Source organism: Mastigoproctus giganteus, chromosome 14, assembly GCF_048544385.1.
Source record: "Mastigoproctus giganteus isolate SK-2022 chromosome 14, ASM4854438v1, whole genome shotgun sequence".
Taxonomy (NCBI): Eukaryota; Metazoa; Arthropoda; class Arachnida; order Uropygi; family Thelyphonidae; genus Mastigoproctus; species Mastigoproctus giganteus.
The window spans coordinates 35,279,210-35,301,566 of NC_143588.1; the positions used below are offsets into that span (position 1 = coordinate 35,279,210).

General features: G+C 38.1%; 1 protein-coding gene across 4 annotated transcripts in view; it reads left to right on the plus strand.

Annotated features, from left to right (window-relative positions):
• The window catches only part of LOC150075060 (TATA-binding protein-associated factor 172-like), a 934,682-nt gene that overhangs the window by 615,727 nt on the left and 296,598 nt on the right, over positions 1-22,357 (plus strand). For all 4 annotated transcript variants that reach the window (XM_090388242.1, XM_090388245.1, XM_090388243.1 and 1 more), the window contains exon 25: positions 10,570-10,676. In XM_090388242.1, coding sequence (XP_090244368.1) covers positions 10,570-10,676 — 107 coding nt within the window. The remainder of the gene's footprint in view (positions 1-10,569; positions 10,677-22,357) is intronic.

Here is a 22,357-nt window from a genome sequence, read left to right on the forward strand (position 1 = left end):
CATTCACATTGAGAAAATAGAGAAGAAGACTGTGCAAATAAAATAGTCTTGTTGATTGTAACATAGATCAGTGGTCTTTGACTTGTTTTTTAATAACAGCACCCCTGAGTAATTTATTTTACTTTCTGGCTGTTTGTTTGTTGTTGTTTATTATTTGGTTTTTAGGAGCATTAGCAGCTAAGGCCATATTGCTCCGGGGGGGGGGGGGGGGGGGGATATATACAGTGGTCATTCCCTGACCTTTCCGCATCATCGGTATTTGGTGGGCACAGGCTCGAACCCCGGTCTAATCAAGAAGCTTGTGCTATGCACTGCTGGTCCTGCCGACCTGGTTACAGAGGCACCTTACTTTCTGGCACCCCTTCTCAATTTTCTGCCTGTTAGATCTGATTCCCTCTCTGTATGAGTATATATATAATATTAAAAAAATATTTTATATGATAGTTATTACAATAATATAACTGTAAACAAAATTACAATTCATAATACAAATTATATATATATATATATATATATAATTTTATTCTTTATATATAGGTACTTTGGTCCATGAGGTTGTCACAGACATTCTCTCAGATATGCCAGACAAGCTGTACTTGCTACCTGGGAGTCTAAAACGCTGATGGAACTGATATTCGGGTGACACTCAAGTCAAGTGGACCCAATTTCAGCGAAGTCCGGACGGTCTGTGACAGCAAAATCCTCTGCTTGCACCTTCACGATGGTGGGACTGTTAGTAATCCTGGGTATAACCCCCATGCACAAGTACATGGTGGGTGACCACGCAGGTGTGAACCAACGGAAGCAGGGGTCGAGGTGTGGTGCCCACACCACATGGAGGAACGCCGCCCCTCTTTGTTACCAGGCAGTACTAGGTGGAAGATGACTCTCATCAACCGGTGAAATACCACCACTTTGCTTATTGGAGGCTTGAAGTGGTGGAACCCATGTTTAGTCTCTAGAGCTAAGTTCCGGTCAACCCTTCCCTATCTCTTCCATCATGCAGTATGATTGATGACTTTTGAGGTTATGATGAACGTCGTGGCGAGATCCAATATTCCTTACATTTCGAGGGTACAGCTCTAAAACGATTTTCGCAGGCCGCCCGCTAGTTAGTACACCGGACCGGACCTATTGGTAACTCTCTAGGAGGCTTCCGGATCAGCTAGTGTATAATCTTGCTACCTCTACTCTGCCAGATAGTGACTGGTGGGAGTCTGAGTAGTGTGTATGCGGGGAGCATTGTCGAGGCCACGTTATGTCAAGGATCTGGGTATATTCTTACCACAAGTATGCCATATCCAAAAATTTCATTACTTCATACAGCATGTCCCACCCACTTTTTCTTACTATTGAATACACCATGAATTATCAAACTAATAGAGCCAGCTTATCTGCGAAAAGATCTAAACCTCCCAAGGACTTCCTAATTCATTTCACAAATATACGTGGTCTCAATTCTAATCTCAACGATGTCCATTTCCACTTGCAGTCTGCCAAACCTCATGTACGTTTTCTGACAGAATCTCAGTTATCGGTTGATTCAACTACTGCTCATCTCAGATGCCCAAATTATTCGCTGTATGATTCCTTTCGCCTCCAAGGTGGTACTTGTGCATATGTCCGTTCTGATATTCCCTGTCAGAGACTTGACAATTTGGAATCTCCTCTCTTTGATCTTCTCTGGCTTAAAATCTCTCTGCCTCATTGTGTCAAATTCATCTGTTGTCTCTACCGTTCTCCCAACACAACTAATCACTTGGAGCTCTTTGACTTCCTCTCGTTGCAACTTGACTTTCTCCAGTCCAACTCTCCTAACAGTGAGGTAATTTTCCTTGGTGATTTTAATGTTCACAACCCCAGCTGGCTTCCGTTTTCTAGTCACACCGACCCAGCAGGTCGAGATGCTGAGGCTTTTGCAATTACTAATGACCTAGCACAGATTGTTCATTTACCTACAAGAATACCGGACAATCCTAATCATACAGCCAATACGCTTGATCTTTTTCTCACTAACAACCCTTCTAAGTACACGGTCGAAGTGAGAGGTCTTTTAGGCACTTCAGATCACTAGTTGGTGATTGTCTCTTCTCCAATGGAACCTTTATCTCATGGCTATTCCCAACCTCGTGTTGTTTGGCATTACAAGAATGCAAAATGGGATGACCTGCGAGACTTCTTTTCTTCTTTTCCTTGTTCGGATTACTGTTTCAAAACTTCTGATGTCAACGTTTGCTCAGATCGTGTCAGTGAAATTATTCTTGCAGGAATGGAATCCTTTATCCCACACTCCACTTTAAAATCTCGTCCTTTATCTAAACCTTGGTTTTCCAATAAATGTGCTAAGGCTGTCCAAGAGAAGAATGTTGCATATCGTAATTGGCTTGTTTCTAATTCTTCAGTTTCATTTTCTGCCTACACCAAAGCTCGGAACAAGTGTAAAGCAGTTATTTATCAGTCCAAACTAGAGTTTGGACTGATAAATAACTGGTTAGAGTAGAAAACTTGCTTCTTGCCCTAATGGTAGCTGAGCATTCTGGTCTCTTGCCAAAGCTATTGGCCGCAACTTTTGCCCATCTCTGCTCCCACCTCTGTCCAAACCAGATGGTTCTGTTGTCACTTCAGCCAAGGATAAAGCTGACCTGCTAGCATCCCATTTTTCTTCCAGCTCATGTATTAATGATCTTGGTAAAACCCCTCCCACCATTCCCAACACACTCCATTCAATGCCTCCTGTGTGGTCTTCCGTCAAAAGGATATCAGGATTTTGATGAATCTCGATGCTAAGAAAGCTCCATGTCCCGATGGTATTTCTCCACTTGTTCTCAAAACCTGTGCTCCTGAACTTACTCCTATATTTAGTCCTTTCTTGATATTATATACTTGGATCTTAGAAAGGCTTTTGATACTGTTGCACATGGAAGACTGCTACACAAATTGGAGCAGTGTGACATTGGAGGCAAATTGCTGCTATGGATAAAGGGGTTGTTGAGGGGGAGAAGACAGAGAGTGGTAATCAATGGACACTGCTCATCGTGGACTAATGTTATTAGTGGAATCCCTCAGGGCTCAGTGTTGGGTCCGTTATTGTTTTCTGTATTTATAAATGATATTGATGATGGTATATCAAGCTTAATGTCCAAGTTTGCAGACGATACAAAAGGTTAGCAGGGTTGTCAAGGACACTACTGACACTATGCTGCTGCAACAGGATCTGGAAAGGTTGAGCAGATGGGCTGAGAGGTGGCAAATGAAGTTTAACATTGACAAATGTAAAGTACTACACATGGGAAACAGCAACCCCAGAGCAACGTATCAACTCTGTGGTACTACACTGACAGTGGTAGAGAATGAAAGGGACTTGGGGGTAGTTGTGCAGGCAGATATGAAGTTCTCTGAGCAGTGCAGACGGGCTGCAACAGTAGCTCATGGAGTATTGTCAATGATATACAGGAATTTTTCCAGCAGGGATAAGGAGGTGATTATTCCCTTGTATAAGGCAATGGTCAGGCCACACCTAGAGTACTGTATACAGGTCTGGAGGCCTCATTTCAAGAAGGATGTAGAGCTGTTGGAACGAGTAAAGAGAAGGGCAACAAGATTAGTGAATGGAACAAAGGGGCGCTCTTACTACGAAAGGCTTAAGTTTTGCAAATTACAGTGTCTGGAGACTAGGCACCAGTGAGATGATCTGATAGAGGTGTATAAAGCCTTGAATGGTTTGAGCATGCTCAATGCTGATGGGATTCTTCCTCTGGCTCAGAATAATCACCTGAGAGGGCATAAATTCAAATTGAGGAAAGACAGATGTAGGATAGACGTGCGGAAATTTGCCTTTAGCCAGCGGGTGGTTGGTTGGTGGAACAGACTTCCATCCCTTGTAGTGGATGTTGATAACCTAAATAAGTTTAAGGCTCAGCTGGACAGGTATTTTGAACGAACAGAGGGGTGAAGTGGAAGTGGTTTTTTTTTTTTTTTTTGGCTGATGCTGCATAAGCTTGCTTTCTTGCATCAAATGCCTCTACTAATGCTAATGCTAAAAGGTGTTTTTCCTTCTGCTTGGAAATTTGCTCATATCCAGCCAGTTCCTAAAAAGGGTGACAAATCCCTCCCATCCAATTATCGTCCCATTGCAATTACTTCTACTCTTTCTAAAGTAATGGAGAAATCAATTAACCGCCAACTCTTAAACTACCTAGAAACCTTCCGTCTGATCAACGATCACCAGTATGGATTCCGTCAGTGTCGATCCAATGGTGATATTCTGGCTTATGTTACCCATTTATGGACTAATTCAATGGAAAGGTTCGGTGAAACACAAGTAGTTGCTCTTGACATCTCAAAGGCTTTTGATCATGTTTGGCATAAAGGTCTTCTAAACAGGCTTCCATCTTATGGTTTGCCAACTGTTTTTAGTAATTGGTTATCCAGTTTTCTCTCTGATCGCTCACTGAGGGTGATGGTTGATGGCTCTCTGTCTTCTAACTTCTCCACTAATGCCGGTGTCCCCCAAGATTCAGTTCTTTCCCCCACTCTTTTCCTCTTGTATATCAATGACCTTCTTCTATTTACTGGAAATCCTATCCGTAGTTTTGCCGATGATAGCACATTGCATTCAACTTTCCACTTTGAGAAACCTTGTCCTGCTCAATCAGCTTCAACTTCTCGAAAATCTGCTACCAGTTCCTTAAATGCCGATCTTCAGGTAATTCTCCAGTGGGGCAAAGACAACTTAGTTGATTTCAACCCTTCTAAAACTCAGTCTTGTCTTATATCTCGCAAAAAGGATTCTTCTGCTCCTATGCTTATCTTTAGTGACACTCCAATTTCTAGGCAAAAGGATATATCTCTTTTGGGGATTACCCTGACTTCTAATCTCTCTTGGCACAAGCACATTACAAATATTGCTTCCTCTGCATCTAAAAAACTTGGTTTTCTCTTTCGCTCTCGGCATTACTTTTCTTCCAAACAGCTGCTCACTCTGTATAAATCGCAAATCCGCCCTGCCATGGAATATTGTTCCCACATCTGGGGTGGTGCCCCCAAAACCTCTCTCAGGCTTCTTGATTCCATTCAGAAGAGGGCAGTTAGGTTAATTAATGATTCATCTCTAACAGAGTCTCTCCACTCGCTGTCTCATAGATGCACTGTTTCTGCTGCATGCCTCTTCTACAGATACTTCCATGGGCACTGTTCTTCTGAATTAGCTTCTATAATTCCCACTCTCTCTTTCAAAACAGTCCGAACACGTGCCGCCACCAGCCAACATCCATTTACTGTCCAACTTCAAACCCACAGAACCAACTTTTCATCTTCCTCATTTATTCATTCAACTGCCGTTTTCTGGAACAACCTTCCTTCATACGTATTTCCTGAAAATTACAGTCTACAGAAGTTCAAGTCCAGTGTCAACAAATATCTTCTTTCGTCTTCTCAACCTCCAACCCAAGCACATTATTAAGTATAGATTCTAATATCTCTTGTGTTTGGGGTTTACATGAAAAAAAAAAAAAAAAAAAAAAAAAAAACCAGGGCACTTCTTGATGTTGATTTTTTTTGGGTGGTCTCCAGTTCAGCCAGATTTTAAGGGTTCGGTGTTGTTAGCAGAGACATAATTAGCATTGGGTTTTCTGATGACAGTTTGCTCTGGGAGATTCTCTTCAGTGTTCTCAGGTGGGAAAAGTTTGTCCAATATCAGATTTATTAAATCATGCAAGTTGGTGGTCTCGTTGGAGTTATAGTGTGGAGAAAATGTCTGTGTTGAAAATTCTGTCCCTTACTATCTTGTTGAGTGTCCCCTAAGAGTTGGAGTTCCCAGAGTCACTGACAAAGTTGGACGAGGCTTCCTTTTTCCTTATTGCTTTCGCCTTGGTGTATTCCTTATTCCTGATGTATTTGGTGTGTAGGCTTGCAACCACAGCAGGAGACCTGGTGATGGCACTGGTAGTGTCTACTGGCTTGGAAAGTAGCCTTGCACGGAGTGGTAAGTTCATGGGTCCACCAGGAGCAGATGGTAGGCCTTATTAGCATTAGCATTCGTAGAGGCATTTGATGCAAGAAAACAAGCTTATGCAGTATCAGCCAAAACAAAAAAAATAAATAAATATATAAAAAATAACCATTTCCACTTCACCCCTCTGTTCGTTCGAAATACCTGTCCAGCTGAGCCTTAAACTTATTTGGGCTATCAACTTCCACGACAAGGGATGGAAGTCTATTCCACCAATCACCCGCTGGCTAAAGGCAAATTTCCTCACGTCTATCCTACATCTGTCTTTCCTCAATTTGAATTTATGCCCTCTCAGGTGATTATTCTGAGCAAGAGGAAGAATCCCATCAGCATTGAGAATGCTCAAACCATTCAAGGCTTTATACACCTCTATCAGATCACCTCACTGGTGCCTAGTCCCCAGACACTGTAATTTGCAAAACTTAAGCCTTTCTTCGTAAGAGCACCCCTTTGTTACCTTCACTAATCTTGTTGCCCTTCTCTGTACTCGTTCCAGCATCTCTACATCCTTCTTGAAATGAGGTTGATTTTCTTCTTGGCTGGTTTATAGGCAGCTCTAATGATGTTTTCTGCAGTATGTGGAATTATAATGAGCCTGTTCATTTTGTTGTAAGTTCTTGGCAATGAAGTTTTCAAATGCTGTACAATCTACACTTTTGGTATAGAACCTAACAAGATCAGGCAGCCGAATTGCATTCCTGATTTTAGTGGTGAAGAAATTGAGATTAAATAGGATCGCTCAGTGGTCACTAAGGGTGCAATTTGGGATAAACTTCCAGTCAGACACCCTGGAGCTGAGGTCAGTATTTGATTCCCCTGTGGAACTACTGTAGGTTGTGTATTGACTTGTGGATGATTAGATCATGTCTTATTATGAAATCCTCGAGGAGTAGTCTTTGAGCGTTGACTATGGGGACATCCCAGAATTGTGATTTGGCTCCCATCTCCGGTCCAGACCAGAATAGGAGTCAAAAGGGAAGATGGTCCCACAGGAGCCATGGAGTGGGATTGAATTTCATGCTGCGAATAATGTCCACTGAGGTAAGAAGCATGGCAGGATCTGTGTTCCATTGTTTTGTTTGATTTTTCCTTGATCTTGTTTTCTGGACACTGACAGAGCTCCCCTTAATGGGGGTTCTAGGGGACATTGGATTAAGAAGATCTGCATCCTCATCACTTGAGGCCTCCCGTGTACTCATATTTTCCATTTACAGTTAAAGGTTTCAGGAATGAAGAGGAATCTGGATGAAAAACCATGGTAGGATTCAATCTAATGTCTTGAACTATTGCTTTACAGCTCAGGGAGATATGTTTTGTTCCAAAAAAAAAAAAAAAAACAGCACTCTTATGCAAGGAGCAATGGATGGCAAAACTGGCTCCACTAGCCCAACAGAACCCAAAAGATAATCATCATCATGAACTTGGTCCGGCTTAGTTCTTTTAAGACCTGTTCTGTTGTTGCTCTTGCAGGTGGTCTTGATCTCGCCATTTTGTCTTGGTTGGCCCACATCTCTCTTGCCTGTAGATTTGTACCAAAAGAGAATCAAAAATAGGAATTTGGGCTGTTGTACTTTAGTCCTACCAAAATCTACCGATTTCCTGTTTACACTGCATGTAAAATTTAACGTCGGATTGACTCATTCTGTCATTTTCGATTGAACCACTTTTAACTCATTAATATTCCCCCCCGGCCGAAATTTATATGATGCTGCCATTTCTGTTGAACAAATGCATAAACTTTCATTTTGAGGCAACAAGGGCTCAATTATTAACCACCCTTCCCTCCTTCAGATCATCAGGCAAACTTTAAGAGCTTATCTTGGATACCCTCATCATTATTATTTCTGAAAATTAAAAGTGGAATGGGACCCAACACTGATCCCTAAGAGATCCCACTTGTTATGCTGTCTCCTGTCTTTTAAGCAATCAGCAATCCAGCATAGGATCTTTTCTATAACTCCAACTGCTTCCAGTTTAAATAGCAGCCTTCCATGAGGGGATAGTATCAAAAGTTTTACTAACATCTAGATATATAAAATCAAAAATGTTACCTACATCCACCTGCTTCATAGTAATTTATGAAATTGGTCAGGCATGACTTCCTCTTAACTAGCACATACTGGATCTTTTCAAGGTACCATTCTTGTCGAGATGGTCCTATAAGTACAGACCTTTGGTTATCCAGTTTTCTCTCTGATTGCTCACTGAGGGTGATGGTAAATGGCTCTCTGTCTTCTAACTTCTCCATTAATGCTGGTGTCCCACAAGGTTCATTTCTTTCCCCCATTCTTTTCCTCTTGTATATTAATGACCTTCTTCCTTTGACTGGAAATCCTATCCGTAGTTTTGCCAATGATAGCACATTGCATTCCACTTTCCATTTTGAGAAACCTTGCCCTGCTCAATCACCTTCAACTTCTCAAATATCCGCTACCAACTCCTTAAATGCTGATCTCCAAGTAATTCTCCTGTGGGGCAAAGACAACTTCGTCGATTTCAGTTCTTCTGCTCCTATGCTTATCTTTGGTGACACTCCGATTTCTGGACAAAATGATATATCTCTTTTAAGGATTACCCTGACTTCTAATCTCTCTTGGCACAAGCACATTACAAATATTGCTTCCTCTACATTGAAAAAACTGGGTTTTCTCTTTCGCTCACAACATTACTTTTCTTCCAAACAGCTGTTCACTTTGTACAAATCGCAAATCCAGTCTGCCTTGGAATATTGTTTCCAAATCTGGGGCAGTGCCCCCAAAACATCTCTGAGGCTTCTAGATTCCATTCAGAAGAGGGCAGTTAGGTTAATCGATGACTCCTCTAACAGAATCTCTCCACTCGCTGTCCCATAGATGTACCCTTTCTGCTGCATGTCTTTTCTACAGATACTTCCATGGGCACTGTTATTTTAAATTGGCTTCTATAATTCCCGCTCTCTCTTTCAAAACAGTCTGAACACGTGCTGCCACCAGCCAACATCCATTTACTGTTCAACTTCAAACTCACAGAACCAACTTTTCATCTTCCTCGTTTATTCATTCAACTGCCGTTTTCTGGAACAACCTTCCTTTGTACATATTTCCTGGTAATTACAGTCTAATGTCAACGAATATCCTTTTTCACCTTCTCAACCTCCAACCCAAGCACGGTACTAATACTGTAGGTTCTAATACCTCTCGTGTTAGGGATTTTCGTAAAAAAGAAAACATATCCCTACTATTACTCTCCTTTACTACAAGTCATTTTGCTCTATAATGAAATGAAATTCTTCTTTTTGTATCTCTGAGTGGCACATCATTTCAGTTAACCAAATTGTTTACTGAAATTATGGCACATCATTTCAGCCACATTGACATTAAGTTTATCAGAATCTACATGCATTTAATTTGTTTATAATACTCTTGACAGTACTCTTTAAACAAATTAAATTTTTAACTTTATTTGTTTTGACAACAATATTGCACCCCTAATAGTAACTTAAAAAATTTAAGTAACTATAAGAGGTGATATAAAAATTTAAGTAATTTACTTAGTTTTATCTTGTGGTCTTCAGTTGATGATGGATTTTAATACTATTGCAGTTTTGCTTTCACTGTTTAAGGTTATTAATGGTTATTATTTGAGTAAGGGTGCAAATGTAATCTTGTCCCATGCCACTAATCTGAATTAATCTTGTGCCATCTCTGAACCCTTAATGCATCCTCAGGGGCATTAGCAAAATCCTTTGCACTTATTCTGATTAAATTAATACTATCTTTACAAAATAAATTCCAGATACCAACTAATGCTGGCCATAAACCTTGCATGGTGTTCCATAACTAAGAAAATGTGTTGCAGTCATGCCATATCGCATGACTGGAATAATAGTAGGCAAAAAGCAGTGACTTTTGAATTTTGTGCACTCTTATTCCTGGATCGTAATCTGTCCAATAATGTGGGGAAGTACTGATTGATGAAATGAATAGCATTAAACACTGCTTCTCCTAACTGCAGAAATCAGGTAATTCTCTTTCCATTATGATCATGGAAAGAGAATTACCTGATTTGTTTTCCATGAAAATTCTTGAACATCATCAAGTTTGAAGTTTCCATGATTGGTAATACATTTCCTTCAGCACAGTATGGATCAAGTGTGTATATGCAAGATGTTGATCTTATTTTCTAACCCCCTCCATGCCTCAAAAAATTCTGAGATAGACCGTCATTTCATAGTAATTTATTGAAATGATAAAAAAACCATATTTAAGTTCCCTTTCATTTCAGTGTGTCAAAAATATTTCTGAAATATGCAAAAATAAAAAAAAAAAACAGGCCTATTGAGTTCTAATAACAAAATGAAGTAGATCTTACCATGCTTCCAATTCCTGGTCTGGACTGGGTAGCATATTTCTTTTTACTGTCATGGATTTTTTTAACTCTGAGCTTCACATCAGTGATAGTGCTGTTGTTCTATGTCTTTTGTTTCAGGAATAATATCAAATTAATAAAGGTCATTACTTATCTATCTTGTAGTTAAAAAGTTTATAATTGCAGATGTGTGAAACAAATCTGTTTTTCAGATCCTTCATCATATTTGTTCAATATTAGTTCTGTAGAGGAAATGGTTCATAGTTTACAAGTATTGGAAATTGTTGGCCCATCTCTCAACAAAGGAATGCATGAACATGTAAGATAATCTTTAGTTATTTAAGAAGTAGTGCGACCAAGTTTTTTAACTTAAGGAGATCATATATTTTATATCAGTACAAGTTTATCAGAATCTAGATTCATTTAATTTGTTTATAATACACTTGGCATTACTGTTTAAACAAATTAAATTTTTAACTTTATTGGTTTTGACAATAATGATGCACCCCTTATAAGTTACTTAAAAATTTAAGTAACTTACTTAAATAGACAAAATAATAGTTCAGAAGCTTTCACATCACTTATTATCCTAAATTAAATTTATATGCAAAATCATTTTGACAATTTTTATAATGCTTATGTTCAGTTTATGTCAGTGAACAAAAGCATATTAACCTGGCAGCAGTGGCATCCCCAATTGTAGCAAATATGGTGGTAGAGCACCTGACAGGTGCCCATTTTCTTTTTAATTTTTAGATTTTTTTTTTTTTAAATTGATTGAACACTGCTAATATTTCATCTTTTCTTAACAGATTATAATACTAATTTTGTGTAACTCTTTCAGTTTTAAATTTTTTTTATTTTAAAAACGAATTAAAAAAAAACTGCACCTCTTATTTTCAAAAAAAAAATAATTTTGCTAAAAGCTACAAGTAAATGCATTCAGCATAAAGTGGCAATATCTGTCTCTTAGCATGTTCCATTTTTCAATTTGAAATTCAGTTAAATTCGTGAAATTTCAAACTGAATGTTCATATATTTCTGCTCATAATGTGTATATATGTTAAAAAGACACATTGTGTATACTGAGTACTATTGGGTACTTCCATTTTCAACATTATTTCAAATCTGTCATCATTCATAGTTCGTGTTAAAACTATGTGTGTTGCTTTCACAGAATAGCAGACATTTTGAGTGAATACTGGGTTTCGTCCAATGATATTCTTTGAAAACAACAATAAATCTTTATAAAATAACCAGGGTTAAAATGTAGATGTTTATTGAACTAGTGAGGAGGGAAAAACAAATAACCTGAAACTTTAAACAAAGTTTCAGGTTATTTTAATACAGCATTGGTACTTGTCCAGTACCATGCCATTCTTCATGCAAATTCCAGATAGTTTTAAAACTGTGATGGGCACCTGACACATATGTACACCAAATTTTTATGTGAAAACCATAAAAAAATCACTTTAGAAACTACTGCAGTAAAAGTTTTACTGTATTACACAAACTTTAGGGATTGACTCTATTTAGGAAGATAGAAAAAATATCGGAATTTTAATTGTTTATTAATGGTTAATGTGGTAGTAATATTTTCGAAGGGTATCTGTGAGATATCCCACCACCACCAGGTTAATATTCTTATGATCAGTACATTTTAATGAGCGAGCAGTTTATGAATTTTGGAATAATAATATAAAAAATATATAATGGAATTTGAAGATTTATGTGTTTTCCCATCTCACTGCAAAGGATGTATCGTTATATAAACAGTTTCTACTTTTACTAGGACTGCGACATATGGTATGTCAAAAAATTGTGGAATTCCCATAAAAGTTTATTTATTATTATTAAATAAATTAAGAAAAGTCACTGATTAAAATACACAGTGGAAACAGAAGAGAAAAATTGCATTTTTCAGTCTTATTATCAAGAGAGATAAAGGTATATTGACTCCATAGTCATACCACCTTTAACTGTTACGGTGGCACTGAATCTGTGTGACCCTTTTCTGTGTGACTTTGATATAGTTCTCTTGAATACTGATTAAATTTCTATTCTAGTTTCTCTTGTATTTATCCTTTAAGTTTTACTTTAAGTAGCACAGAACTGCTTAAAGGAAACTTACAAGTTAAGACCCAGAAAGGAAACGAAACAGTCTTTTATTAGGTTATTTTGTTGCTAACCTTACTAACCAAACTGTGACTTTATCAACTGCTTGGCCTCCTACCGACACTACTCGTGCCTTCCCATGGAGACCTGGGAGTAGAAATTTTCTCTTCTGGGGGGGGGGTGAATTTTTACACTTTTTATTCACCTGAACCTAAGTGCTCATCACATGTAATGGCATTGCCATTTGACTCAAATTTCAAGGCCATTAGAAATGACTCATGCCAACAGAAGAAAATTAGACACAGAAAGTAATACTGCAATGAAACAGAACAGAAACAAATTTAAATCCAATTCCACTATATCTACTAATTCAATCTACTAATTCAAGAAAAAACGTTGGGAAAATGTCTCCATGCTTCATTCAGATGATAATTTAAGGAATAGCAGGGATACCAAAATCAGTCAAATGCCTATGATCAGGAAACCTCTTAGGTGAGACATCAAGCACAGAAAATTTACTGAGAACAACAAAGGAGGAATCCCAGTCACTCCCCACCTAATGCTTAATTCAGTCAGAGGAGTAATTGCCAAATGGGACACTAAATGTGATGGAAGATGTAATACTCCAGGAATTATTAGAACAAGGAGTAAAACAGATGTGAAATGCATCTGTGGTGGGGGAAAGGAGGAGGAGAGAGAGAGAGAGATGAGAATGTCATACCAACTAGAAACCTGATTTTGACTTTAAACACTCCACAATCCATAAAAGCTGAATACCTAATAAGCCATTCAGATCATATATACTGAACCCAGTATGTTGCTTCAAATATCAGCAATTCGGCCATTAACACACATCATGGAGAGGACTAACATGTGTTTAAAAGGAACATGACAGAGTAAGGAATAATAGTAGCAGAACCATAATGTATGAATTGCAAAGGAAATCTCCCTGCCTACTTTAGAATGTGGGAATTATGTAAAAAAGAAAAGGCAGTACAAAAATACAAAGCCAAGAACAATGTAACCTACCAAGAAAGCAGTCCATCCAAACAATACAAATAGACTATCTTATGCCCAAAAGTTACACAGAAATTCTACTCAACTGAAGTGCAGACAGATATCTCAGTTCCATGAAATGAATCTTTCTCTGTTCAAGCATGAGAAATGCTCATTCAAGAACAATCACAGTCACAAGAAAAAGAACTGAATACACCAATCTCATTTCCATTAAAAACATCCTACCTACAAAATAAAACCACTGGCAAAGAGGTGACCTCAGAATGCAGTATACAAGAGCACAACATGAAAATCAAAAAAGAGATTAAACTGAAGACACAGTGCTAGAAATCTGGAAGCAATCTGAAAGCACCAGCTAAACTAAACAGGCTGATATAAGGGAATTGTCAAGTTTTATAAAATAATATTGACAACATCTAACTCGATACATAGTGCATGACAATATACATATGTGCTTTCAAATGACATACTTGAAACCAAAGCTGTCCTTTCAGTACAAAAATATTCTGTATATTTAAATGATGGAATCAGAGACAGACAAGCTCATGAAGGAGTGGACATATTAGTCAATTCTCACATCCCAATTCAAGTGGCATAACTAAACAACCCTCTATAAAAATCTGCCATCCAAATTGACACTGGTATACATTTTATAGAATATATCTTCCACCCATCTTTAAACAAAGAAATACAATAAGAAGAGTTAATTGGCCTCATACAACAACTATCGCTCCCAATTATCCACATAGAATTCGAAGGTGAAAATTGGAAATGGCCAACTGGAGACAATTCAGAAGCTTGGTAGCTCTAGATTCATGAATAATAAGTAAAGGAACAATTGACAGTGCAGTAACTTATTGTACAGAAAAGATCTTACATGTAGCAATCTGACAACCTCTTCACACCTTCCAAAATTACCCAAAACCCTGGTAGAATGAGACATATACTAAAGCAAGAAATAAAGGAGTACACCAAGCCTAGAATATGTTTTGTAGATACCCCACTACCCTAAACTTACACTATAAGGCCAGATCCACTACACTTCAAAGGCGCCTCCGTAGCCAGGTGGGAAGGAGCAGCAGTGTGTAGTACACGCTTCTTGATTAGACCGGGGTTCGAGCCCGTCACCACCAAATATGGAGGATGCGGAAAGGTCAGGGAATGACCACCGCATATTCCCAGAGCAATATGGCCTTAGTTGCTAATGCTCCTAAAAACCAAATAACAAACTACACTTCAATAATTAACACAGATTCAAATATCCACTTTGTAATAAGATCCAGAGAATGTGGCACGTATCAAAACAACAGTCCTGCAGTAATATATTGGAAAGGGCAGAAAATAGCTGACTCATCCAAACATCACCTGGTACTTCCAAATTAGTTGATGAAACATTTGGAGAAGTATCTGCAAACAGTTCCTACACGACAAAATTTGCGAAATATAAAGAAAGCTCAGAAAAACACAAATTGCAATATACCTCCAAAGGAAAGAAACCATACAGCTCTCCTTTTCAATTCAAGACCTCTGAAGAGTTCTCTGACAAAACCAAGTGCAATAGAACCAGATGATATAATCTATTCAGTGATAAAACAGCAAATATGGAATTATTACATACCATACTTGGGTTATATAAAGAACCTACTACATAGAAAATGTCTTCCAAAAATAGTGCACTATTCTATAGAACTTGCTTTTTTCCAAAATGGAAAAGATCTAACCCACACAACTGTCACCCTATCACATAGTCAGTTTTTGATGCAAGATACTGGAAAAAAAGATAACTGGAAGGTTAACAATAAGTTAATATGGTTCCTGAAAAAACAAGCTCATAAACAACAAACAGTGCAGATTTAGGAAACACAGATCCACTATAAACCACCAGAAAACCAGTATCAGAAATGGCATTATCAAGAAAGAACATCCAGAAGCATTGTGTTTTGACATTGAGAAGGCATAAATGCTTTAGGGCTTCATGGACATTAGTCATTATTTATCCAATACTTATTTAATTAATAGATAACAGAGCAGCAAAGGCCCAGTATATTTTACATTATAAATAAATTATCTCTATGATGTAGAACACTTCGGTGCTGATACTCTCCATTGTTGAATAACTATATAAACAGATTACATGTATTCCACACCCTTGTAGACAAAATCACTGATCCAATGCAACATGGAATCGGAGGCCCATGGACCCCAAGCCCCACCCCAAAATACATAGAATCACCATCTATAATCTTTGAGTGAGAGAATACAGTATGTCCGTCTTTTAAAAACAATTTAAATGCTATGAAACCAAATAAATAATGAATCCATACGTTTAATACTTTAAAAACTAATATTAAAACATAAAATACATTGACTTCTCTGAAACATTAAGAAACTAAAAAAAATTGTTACTTTCCTTGCACCACGGAATCGCAGGCCTGCGGACCCCAAGCCTGACCCCAAAATACATTGACTCACCAACCCTAATCTTTGACTGAGACAATAAGTCCGTATTTTAAAAACAATTTAAATGCTATGAAAACAAATAAATAATGAATCCATACGTTTAATATTTTAAAAACTAATATTAAAACATAAAAAACATTGACTTCTCTGAAACATTAAGAAACTAAAAAAATTTGTTACTTTCCTTCCACCACGGAATCGGAGGCCTGCGGACCTCAAGCCTGACCCCAAAATACATTGAAGCACCAACCCTAATCTTTGACTGAGAGAATACAATACGTCCGTATTTTAAAAACAATTTAAATGCTATGAAACCAAATAATAAATGAATCCATACGTTTAATACTTTAAAAACTAATATTAAAACATAAAAAACATTGACTTCTCTGAAACATTAAGAAACTAAAAAAATTTGTTACTTTCCTTGCACCACGGAATCGCAGGCCTGCGGACCCCAAGCCTGACCCCAAAATACATTGACTCACCAACCCTAATCTTCGACTGAGGCAATAAGTCCGTATTTTAAAAACAATTTAAATGCTATGAAAACAAATAAATAATGAATCCATACGTTTAATACTTTAAAAACTAATATTAAAACATAAAAAACATTAAAACTCCTCTGAAACATTAATAAACTAAAGAATGAGGGAAATAACAAAATTCTTTAGTTAAAGTTTTTTAATTTGAATTAGTTTTTTTAATCCAGAATGAATGCTCAGGCATGGAACATATAGAATAAGTTCCATGACTGAGCATTCAGGTAATTCCAATTATTGGAATTACTTATTACGTTCTTAGCGTTTTTTCACCAACTTTCATGGAGTAAAATAAAATTAAAATAAAATAAAACAAAACAAATCTTGATAACTATATTTACAATAACCTGTATTTACAAAATTAATATACGTATTACAATATTAAAAGTATTAAAACACAAGATTAAAATGCATTAAAATATACTAAGTTAAAAGCGATAAAATCCCGTAGCTTTCAAAGGCTCCAGCCTTCTTCTTCAGCAGTACTCTCTATTATTCAGTACACCTTTAAATATCAGCAGGGTAATGGTAGGCATCACATGTTTCCATTCTCACGTGTTCCGCTCTCTTGCATTGTGGAACCGGAAGTGGCTCGAACGGAAGTCGTACGGAACCGTTCATCCTTTTTTAGGATAATAGTCTCTAAAAGGGGGTGAATCCGTACACCCCTATCCCTATTAATGTTGGTTGTAGAGCTGATCCGCAAGCTCTCGAGCCACTTACGGTCCCAGAACCTATGCGCCCGATCGGTGATAGTGGCATCGTCTGGGGAGATCTGGTGCTGCTTCTCCCAAAAATGTTCGGCCACGGCGGACTTGTCATATTCCGCATTTCTTATTGCTTTTTTGTGTTCCCCCAGACGATCTTTGAGACGACGTTTTGTCTCCCCTACATAACATTCCCCACAATCCGGGCATCTAATATTATATACGACCCCACTAGCATCCTCTTTTTGAATGGGGTCCTTAACTTGAGACACAACTGTGCGCAGTCTTCGTCCCGGAAGCTGCACACAGCATGTCTGATATTTTCTTAATACTCTAGTTATATAATCCGTCAAGCCCGGATAATAGGGAATGTATGCAGTAGATACTGGTATAAAAGATTCATCTCTCCTCTGATTTTCATTAATAAATTTATCTATAATCCTCTGGGGGTAACCACATTTAGTAAGATCCGCCGTGACACGTTCATACTCTGCTTTCCTATCATCGGAGTTACTGCAATGTGATTTCGCTCTATTAATTAGCGTTCTTATCACACTGTTCCTATGATGGCTGGTCAGGGCTGAATTATAATGCGTATATTGCCCTTTACACATCGTTTTTCTAAAGACTTTTGTCTTTAACTGCTGGTCTTCCCTACAGACCAACACATCCAGGAACGGCAGAACTCCTCCATCTTCAACTTCCGATGTAAATTGTATGAATTGGGAGAAGCCATTTAAGATATTCAACACATGATCTTCACTCCCCTTCCGAACAAATGTAAACGTATCATCCACATACCTTTTCCAGGGGCGCATAGGGAGAACACTAGCATTAAATATTCTGGTCTCGAGCTCCTCCATAGCTAGATTTGCTATAATTGCGCTAATGGGGGAGCCCATAGCTGTACCATTAACCTGCTTATATATAATGTTATCAAAAACCATAGTGTTACTTGAGAGGCACAATTCTATACCCTTCCTAATATCTTCTGGCGCCTCCGTAGCCAGGTGGGAAGGAGCAGCAGTGCGTAGCACATGCTTCTTGATTAGACCGGGGTTCAAGCCCGTCACCACCAAATACGGAGGATGCGGAAAGGTCAGGGAATGAGCACCGCATATCCCGGAGCAATATGGCCTTAGTTGCTAATGCTCCTAAAAAAAAAAAAAAACCTAATATCTTCTGGATTAAGTTGCGTCCTAGTATTTAGGGTAGTATCCCTCTGTAAACTATGTTTGCACACCACACTCCATGGTCAATAGGAATACAAGTGAATAACGATTTTACATCAAATGATATCATAATTTCATCCTCTTCTATACGCTGGCTCCTAAAAAAAAAAAAAAAAAAAAAAAAAAACGCTAAGAACGTAATATGAATATACCCAACCTCAGAGGCCTATTTGAGGAATTGGAATTACTTGCCCAGACATTTTAATAATAGATAAGAATTCTTTTTCATCAGAGTTCCCATTTCCACCTTAGTCTTCTTTGTTGATTACTATTGGATTGAACAGCTGTTTGGAAGAAAACTAACACCAAGAGTGAAAGAGGAAACCAAATTTTTTAGATGCAGTACTTCCTCTTCATCAAAAAATTGGGTGATGTGCATATCTCAGAAGAGATTTGAAGTCGGGGTAATCCCAAGAGAGATATCTTGTATAGAACTCAGAGTGTTATCAAAGATAAGCAGCAGAAGAATCCTTTTTGCAAGATATAAGAATGAGACAGGAATGAGTTTTACAAGGATTGAAGTCAACTTAAGCTATCTTTACCCCATGGAGAATTATCTGGAGATAGGACTTGGTAGTAGATATTCAAGAAGATGAAGCTGTTTGTGCAGGGCAAGGTTTCTCAAACAGGAAGGTGAAATGCAATGTGTTATCATCAGCAAAACTGAATAAAATGGGCAGTTAATAAAGAAGAAGAAGGTCATTTATATATATAAGTGAAAAAGAATTGGGAAAAGAACTGAACCTTGAGGAACACCAGTGAACACATGAGTGGAGAAGTTAGAAGACAGAGAGCCATCTACCATCACCTGCATTGAGCAGTCAATGAGAAAATTGGATACAAAACCATAAGATGGAAGCCTATTTAGAATACCTCCAGGCCAAACATGATCAAAATCCTTTGAAATGTGAAGAGCAACTGCTTGAGTTTCATCAAACTTTCCATGGAATTTTTCCATAGATGGGTAACATAAACCCGAATATCACCAGTGGATCCACACTGACGGAATCCATACTGGCAATCATTGGTTAGATAGAAAGTTTCTAGATAGTTTAAGCGATGGTGATTAATTGATTTCTCCATTACTTTAGAAAGATTAGAAGTAAGTGCAATGGGACAATAATTGGATGGGAGGGATTTGTCACCCTTTTTAGGAACTGGCCGGATATGAGCAAATTTTCAAGAAGAAGGGAAAACACCTGTGAAATAAGAAAGTGAAAAAAAGGTGACACAGAACAGAAGTAAGGTTAGGTGCACAGGTTTTGAGAACAAGTGAAGAAATACCATCTGGATATGGAGCTTTCCTAGCATCAAAATTGATCAAAATCCTCCTGATATCCTTTTTCCATTCGATGATACTTATGACTCTCCATTCAGTGACTCCTGTGGAGGCATTAAATGGAGTGTACTGTAAATGGTAGAAGATGGAAATGATGAACTTGGTGGTTTTCCAAGATCATCAATACATGAGTTAGAAGGAAAATAGGATGCCAGTAGGTCAGCTCTATCTTTGGCTGCAGTGGCAATAGAACCATCTGGTTTTGACAGAGATGGGAAGAAATTGTGGTCAGTATCTTTGGCAAGAGACCAGAATGCTCAACTACCACTTGGACAAGAAGGAAGTTTTCTACTCTTAACCTGTTAAAAATCTAGTTTGGACTGATTACTAACTGCTTTACAGTTATTGCAAGCTTTGATGTAGCCAGAAAATGAACCTGGAGATTTATTTGGATACAAGCGAATTGCCATATGCAGCATTATTATCTTGAAAGGCTTTTATAACATTTATTGGAAAACCAAGGTTTAGATAAAAGGACGAGATTTTAAAGTGGAGTGTGGAATAAAGAATTCCTTCCCAACAGGAATGAATAATTTCACTGACACGGTCTGAGCAAACATTGACATCAGAAGATTTGAAACAGCAATATGACCAAGAAAAAGAAGTAAAGAAATCTTGCAGATCATCCCATTTTACATTCTTGTAATGCCAAACAACATGAGGTTTGGAATGGCCACTAGAGAAAGGCTTTCTCTGGTGGCCATCACCAAGTTGTGTGGTTAGAGTTGTCTGGTATTCTTGTAGGCAATTGAACAATCTGTGCGAGGTCATTTGTAATTGCAAAAGACTAAATATCTCGACCAGCTGGGTCCATGTGACTAGAAAACGGAATCTGGCTGGAGTTTTGAACATTAAAATCTCTAAGGAAAATTGGACTGTAGAAAGTCAAGTTTCAAACGCTGAGTGATTGGTGGAGTTGGGAGAATGGTAAAGGCATCAGATGAATTTGACAGAATGTGGTATAGAGATTTTATGGTGGAGATGATTGAGAAGAGGAGATTCCAAATTACTATGTCTCTGAGAAGAAATATCAGAATGGACATATGCACAGTACCACCTTTGAAGCAAAAGGAATCATACAGCAAATAATTCAGACAACTAAGATGAACAGTGGTAGAATCAACTGATAATTGGGATTCTGCCAGAAAAGGTACATGGGATTTTGCAAACTGTAAGTAGAAATGGGCATCATTGAGATTGTAACTGAAACTATGTACACTTGTTGAATAAATGAGGAAGTGTTTGGGAGGTATCAATCTTCTCACAGATAAGTTTGTTATATTAGTTTGACAATTTATGATGTATTCAGTAGGAAGAAAAGTTAGGGAGGACATGCTGTATGAAGTAATGAAATTTTTGGATATGGGATCTGGCAAGAATATATCCAGCCTCTTGACCTAACTGTGTCCTTGACACTCCAAGTAGTGTGTATGCACTTTGTATACGCACTACTCGGACTCCCTTCAGTCACTATCTGGTACAACTGAGGCAGCAAGATTATACGCTAGCTGATCCAGAAGCCTTCTAGAGAGGTACCAATAAGTTTGGTCTAGTGGGCTGTCTAGCGGCTGACCTGCAAGCACTGTTTTAGAGCTGTACCCTCGAAATGTAAGTTAGATTGGATCTTGCAGTCATGTCCATCTTAACCCCAAAAGGTATTAATTATACTGCATGATGAAAGAAATGGAGGTTGCTGGAGCTTTGCTGCTCTTAAGATTGAACATGGGTTCCATCACTTCAAGCCTCCATTAAGCATAGTGGTGGAATTGCACTGGTTGATGAGAGTCATTTACTATGTAGTGCTGCCTTGTTACACAGAAGGGTGCATTGCACTGTGTGGTGTGGGTGCCACACTTTGATCCCTTCTTCCACACTTTGATTTGGACCTGGGTGGTTAAATACAGCATAGTAGGTCATATTTCAGGACTTACACATGGGGTTATACCAGGGTTATTAACATTCTCACCATTGTGAAGGTGCAAGAAAAGGATTTGGCTGTTACAGCCCAACAAGACTTTGCTGATATTTGGTCCATTTGACTTGACTGTCAGCTGAATATTAGGTCCATCAGCGTTTTAGACTCCCAGGTAACAAGCCTAGGTTGACACCTGAGAGAATGTCTGGACAGCCTCAAGGACCATAACTTAACCTCCTATATCTTATCTCAACAGCTAAGTCAATTTTGTAAATCACATAAAATATATCAGTACTTTGCCAAGGCCTTATCTACATGCCTTGCTCCACCTATATTGAACCCTCATCCGATCCAAGTTAGATTATAGTACTCCTGAAACTCTGCTGGAACAGGTGCCTTGCACCGGCCCATTCTAATCTAGTATGGTGCCCTTAGGATAACCCTAGTGACTTTCAGGACATCCCCTGCAGGGCCTTTATATAGATATGAACCTCTTCTACATCCTCGATGAAAATACTATTGAACTTTGCATCTAAAATCTGAAACCATTCTTCTTATTCTATCTGATATGAAAGCATAATGGAATCAGACCTGCAAGAATCAGATTACAGGAACTAATGACAAGCTGGTATATTCGCCTTGATACCGACATTTCAAAATGAACATATAGCACCTC